Below are 6,000 nucleotides of genomic sequence, written 5' to 3'. Positions count from 1 at the left end.
ACAGATGCGGAACTCGATGCGGAATTACATCAGAGAGTTGCAGTCTCGCCAAGTTGCATACTTGAACCGCCAATGCTGCTCTGACTGCTTCATACTGATGCATGAGAAAGTACAGAGTATATGAGGTCCGTTCCACATACAGCACAATATCCGTCGTTTCTATTCTCAGCAAGACAGAGCGGAAATGAAATCGTAGCAACTGAGACATGCTTCCGTGAGCGCCTATAGACGAGTCAACGACCAGTGAGAAAGCTCATCAGGAATTTATGATAGATTGCATTATGCATCTTTCTGGAACAGTCACTCCCATCCCCGACCTCTTTCATTACAGCCCCCAGTCGCAACAACACCCATTGCTTGATGCTTGAGGAAAATCAAGATCAGACATGTTGACTTACCTTGGCCATGCATCTGCCTTGCATGTTCGACCGATATGTATGAACGGCTGCATGAGCACTTCCCTTCACCGCATCGTTCGTATAAACAACTCCATTTCGGATAGAGAGTGAAGGGTGATGCGTAATATCTCGTTCTGCATAACCGTGGGTAGCAGTCCGGTCCTTGACGGGTATTGCGGCGGCGACTACCCGTAAATTACTAGATAAACTCGGTTGATCGGATCGCAGATCTTTGATCTTACGGGTCTCGTGTTGTCTTCCTGCTGGTGGAGTAATTCCCATCAAGTATCCGTATTCTGACACAGGTTTGTAGCGGCGATCACTTACGTGCATACGTTACTCGCTGAACTAGGCACCAGTTTTGATGCCCTTGGCGTATAATCCTTCATAATAGGAAATCCGTGTCTGAGCACAGTTTTGGGTGTATTCTTCGCAGAATTGCTGACGTGGTCGTGCGATGCTGATGTAACGGAAATTGCTGGGCAGTATGCAATTGACGTTATAATATTATGACACGATAATGACTGGTCTTATGCTTTGACCTCAGGATGTCTCGCACGGATTACAGGGCTGTGTAATACGAATCAGGGTCCTGGTTCAGGAAAACCACAGTCGAGATTGAGAAAAGGCGATCAATGTCAACAAGGCAATATTTGCGAGCACATCTATGTACAAATCACTGTGCGAATCCTTAGGCTAGTAACTCATTTTCTATTGCTAGTGTTATCATGTACCCGAGGTCTCACTTTCAAAGTCCCAGTCTTGAGATTGCTGGATTAGCCTTGGTGCAAAGCAGATATATCACGAGTCTGCATCATGATCACACCCTTTGGTCGGCTGTGGCTCAGCTTCAATGAAACTAGTTCAGATATACACACAATTACAATTAAACATTTGGAGGTTAGAGTGGTGTTTTCACAACTGTTGTCTGGTTCTGAAACCATCTGGTCAATGGACATAAGAAGATAGTGAGTTCAATATCTACGACTCCTGGTAAGATTCTGAGAATAAAGAGCTGAATCACGTATATACCAGGAGCTTGGTTCATGTTCCTGAAAGTTAGAGAACTGAATTATCGACTGTGAACGTAAGTGTCAGTGGTAGTTAGCTTACACACTCGGTGTTTGCCCTGTACGTAAGGAACATGAACAATCACAGGTTTTGGGTGAAGCCTTTCTAATCCAATTCCTTGTATTTATTTATATCTTTAAGTTGTTCCAGTAATAGAATGTGAACTTCTCGAATTCAGACAAGGTGAAGAGAGTGTCCTGAGTACGCCTTGGGATACAGCCATCACATTAGCATTTATTCCTCAATATGACAGACACAAACGAGAAGTCGTTACTCATTCTTTGTTTTTCTTGTTCGTCGGATACAATGTGCATGTTTTTGAATATAGCAAGATCCCCCATCCAATCTCACGAACAGGCCCAGTAGCAACTTCGTCACACCACATGATACGATACATACAAGGACTGTTTGAGTTATATCGTACAGTAGTCCGGACTCACCTGGTATGTATATTGATAGTTTCTGCCCCTCTTGAGCTTTCGGTGCCGTAGACAGTAAACCAGTCGTTGGATGTCTGGATCCCGTCAGGTCATTCATCATGTCTAGTGCTCAACAACAAAAGCACGTTCTTGTATCTAATGTGGAAGGAAGGACACAATACTAAGGCAAAAATTATATTCTGTTTGCTTCAATATCCGTACAAGGGGTGAGGACTCTGTCGATTGCTACGCACTTCAGCAAACCAGTGTTTCTCGGCTTCGACACTATAAGAAGACAGGCACCTAACTTAGACTGAGCACTATGAGAGCCAAGACAAATACTCAAGAATGTGCAACCTTAGTGTAAACCTACTTATAGCCTTTTACTCTCCAGTGTTACTCGGGTTATAAACGACATAGCTAAATCTATCATCCCCCATATCACAAAGCACTCAGTCGCATGCCTAATCAACTACCTGCCTCTGTTGACGATTCTAGTGTAAACATAGAGAAATCGAGGGCTGGTTTCATGGACCTTGGCATAGTTCTGACTCGTATTAACAGTTCACGGGGCCCGGTGAGTATCGGTCCCTCCATCCACACATCGTTCGCCTAGTCAATCAGGTCTCCATACGGTATAGTTTCCGACGACCTTCATATATGACAGCCTGTATCTTTACTGTGTGCTGATTCAAGGCCACAGCTCAGTCTTCTCCCAGGAACCATTCTTCAACTGGTAGTTCCATCTCCTGCCATCCTCGGGATCACTTAGATCAAGCTGGTCCACCTCTTCCGGCACAATCACCACAACACGGAAGTTCTTTCTTGCAATCTCGTCATCTAGATCTTCGACTTTCTGCCCGAGTCCGAGTCCCGGGGCGGGCTTTTCATCTCGCTTTGTACCTGGAGGAGGATTTCGGAAAGACCCTCGCATGCCAGGGCTCAAGTTTCCAAAATGTGCAGTGATCTCTTTACCCCAGTTCCAAGAACCTGAGTCGTCATTGTTCTTGATGCGCATATACTTTTCTATCTCTTGCTTGATGTGTGAGGCTGATGGATCATCGATATCTTGGCCAAGAAGATAAGCGCGGCCACGTAGACGCCACTGAGTCTTGGTCTCTACGACCCAGAAGACCGCTTCGACAGGTCCGCCGCCGCCAGACTGTGGGATATTCTCCCCGTCAGTTGATAGTTCAGGTACTTTTCCCATGCGAGCATCAGTGGTGATGGTGAGAAGGTCACTCTCGTAGAGAGAGGGGTTGAGCGGTGCCTGGTTCTTGGGGTTGACGGGAATCTCGGCCCACGTGCCTCGATACACGACGGTACGGGAACGAGGAGTGACTGAGGAGCCATGGTGATGGAGGGTGCTGAGCATGAAAGTTGGAGATTCCATCTTATCAACGTGGGATAGAAAAGCTGAGCGCCATGGCGCTGCTGGCATCTGGTGATGTGCCGACATTGTGTGTTGAAGGTGGCTTAGAATCTGTGTTATTCGCTGGATAGATCGAGCTACAGGCCTCATTGGTAATGAGGGTTGTGAGGTGTTACGGGAACACTGCTGCCGCACTTGATCGTCGTGGGGTTGTTGTGTGCGAAGCTGGTAAGTAGTGATGAGGTCGTCAAACCCCACTTCAACATACAGCATCATAGGCCACTCATCACAATATCGATCTATGAGTCATTACGACAACATTTGAACGGAGCATATGCCAAAGAGTCAACTGCTGGATTGTTAACGGTATGACAGCTACCTCAAGGCAATTCCCATGTCAAAAATCGGGTACAGGGTAGCGATCCGAATGGGCCATCACAGGATTCATGATATTTATGGAGGACAATATTCTAGGTACAGCCAGGGCTGAGCCAGCAATGATCCACCCACATATCCAGAATATTTCCGCCCTCGGGTCGTACCTTACGATCATTTTATAAACCCGTAGTATCACCATTTAGGTTTTATAGTATGAAGCTTGGTCTTTCTCGCTGCAACGTAACACACTGTTTGCTTCGTGAGGTCGACCACTAGTCATGGAAAATATAATTGAAGACCACTCATGACTCTGCTAGGCTCACTTGGACTTGTCTGATCCTGCAGTTTATGACTAATTAGCCTGCGAACTCGGTAGCACAGACACTCACACTCATCACAATTGTTCAACAACTGTTGACATTCCAGGGGATGCATCCGGCCAGGGTTCAACAGGTCTAATGACTACACAAAGAGATATCGCCATCTTACTATGCAAGCTACGGAAAGAATATGACGAGGTGGCAGCTCAAAATCAAGAGCCAATGCTGGCAAAGAACGTTGTCACTTGCCGCAGGGTATTCTGTCCAATACAAAAAAGGACATTGCGTACGTCATGAGCTCCGCCTCGGATTGGTCAACGAAGTTCTCTCTGAAGGTTCTAGACCGTCCGGGGTCCGGGGCCCTAGGGAGGCTAAGCAACAGGCTGGTGGGAGGGAGCGGCAATACCAGCGGAAGTTGTTGACGCGAACAGGGGGCTGTTACGAAACGACGAATTGCCGTCGTTACTATCGTAATGTAGGGAGATAATCTTGAATGAGTTTGGGGGGGGAGTGATCGACCAAGAAAATGGCGCTTCTTGACATTTTCCCACGCGTAACTTGGCCACTATTGTCTCGTGTTTGGTGTGTTGGGAGAAGAAGGGTAGTGCTTCGGGGGAGTCCGATTGAGAGGAAAGGAAAAGGATCGACATCGCTTCTCTGATTCTTTCTCGAAGCTTACCTGGTACGTATGTAAGTTGATGCACAGTAGCGCAACTGCCAACTGCCGCTACATTTCTGGTGATCAGACAAGACGTCATGAGTCGACGAGAAGAGTCCAAGGGAGATTTAGAGTTGAGAGTAGGGATTTGATGGAACGCGGCATACAAGAAAGGGAAGGTCAAGGAAGTGTTCATGTGTTCCGTTCCGTTTCCGTTAACAGGGGCGCAGTTGATATTGAGTTTGACTATCAACGACAGGGATTTGTCCGGCAGCTCTGATAGGTCAGTTACAGCGGAGAAAGCTGGAGATGCTCGTCTCAGGCACGGAGATCGACTAGGACTTGTCGGAGCGACGTATTTCCTCAAGGCGGTCGACCAGAAGACTTGGCTTTGAACCAAAGCCGCTGGCGCCCGACTTTACCAGGGTGCCGGACTGTTGGGATCGGGCTGGTCTTGCTTCTGCGACGATCGTTTTCAGATGCGGCCCATTCAGGACTACCCAACCTTAACATGGTTTCTTGGCCTGTCCTCCCACTCCAAGTTTCTGCGTTGCAATTTAATCAGCGTCGCTTTTCAAGTACCGGTCAATCCGCTGGGGTGATATATGAGCTGATGTGAGAAGTTTCAAACAATTTCTTCTGAGATAGCAACGGCCTCGAAGCATGGTTGACTCCTTCGGTTTCGGTTGCACTAATTGCGCAGTCACTCGCCAATTTTCCAACTACCGTATTTCTGCTCTGGCATGGCATTTCGACCGAGCTTGTACGTATGTCTCACAGTGAGATATTTTGAATGAACTCAGTAAGTCAAGGCTAGAGCGGCGCTCAGCGAAGTGGAGATGATCATAACTTGGTCATGAGCACTTAGCTAAAAAAGACCCTGGGCCTAGGCCAGCCATATTGCATGTTATTTCCCCAAGGGTCGCTCAAAATCCAAGTGACATTTCGCGATGCCCCCAAACAAAAGGTTGGAATAAAACATGGGAATATGTTGGTGGGTTGCGTATACTCCGTACAGATCTGCACACTTTTTGTGTCAAGTCTGCGAATCGAGCGACGACATCCGTACTAGCTGACCGAGTCGGCACTTGTTGACGAGGCCTTCAACCATAGACGGAGTCCTCGGTCGATCCGTGCACCGTTTAGCTCTTGATAGTCACGGAGTACCACTTGAAGGGGTACCTGACCGAGCCTAGAGTGGGAAAAAGGAGGCTGAAAGTGAAAGGCCTCGCTTGGAGAGTGGGATGGTCAATTCTTGTTTCGAAGCGAGGTGGGAGAGACCAAGTAGATCAGACAGACATGTCAGAGGATGAAGGAAACCTGGGCTCATAGTCTGATGTTATTTACCCCTTTGCATCGAGTAATAAACGGAGTCTAGGAATAG

General features: G+C 47.3%; 1 protein-coding gene across 2 annotated transcripts; it reads right to left on the bottom strand.

Annotated features, from left to right (window-relative positions):
• Positions 1 to 2,068: 2,068 nt before the first annotated feature.
• On the bottom strand, positions 2,069 to 4,734 carry FVEG_04227 (hypothetical protein). Of its 2 annotated transcripts, none has more exons than XM_018892001.1 (2): positions 4,208 to 4,734; positions 2,069 to 3,977 (listed from the first exon to the last, which is right to left on the bottom strand). In XM_018892001.1, exon 2 carries the CDS (start codon positions 3,534 to 3,536, stop codon positions 2,580 to 2,582), a length of 957 nt encoding a protein of 318 aa, XP_018748607.1. In that variant the 5' UTR covers positions 3,537 to 3,977; positions 4,208 to 4,734; the 3' UTR covers positions 2,069 to 2,579. The 2 variants fall into 2 exon arrangements, with proteins under 2 accessions (XP_018748607.1, XP_018748608.1); XM_018892002.1 differs by lacking the exon at positions 4,208 to 4,734 and adding an exon at positions 4,128 to 4,179.
• Positions 4,735 to 6,000: the final 1,266 nt, after the last annotated feature.

Source organism: Fusarium verticillioides, chromosome 2 (assembly GCF_000149555.1).
Source record: "Fusarium verticillioides 7600 chromosome 2, whole genome shotgun sequence".
In the NCBI taxonomy this organism is placed as follows: Eukaryota; Fungi; Ascomycota; class Sordariomycetes; order Hypocreales; family Nectriaceae; genus Fusarium; species Fusarium verticillioides.
The sequence above is the reverse complement of the archived record's forward strand: the minus strand, read 5'-3'. Positions and strand labels throughout refer to the sequence as shown.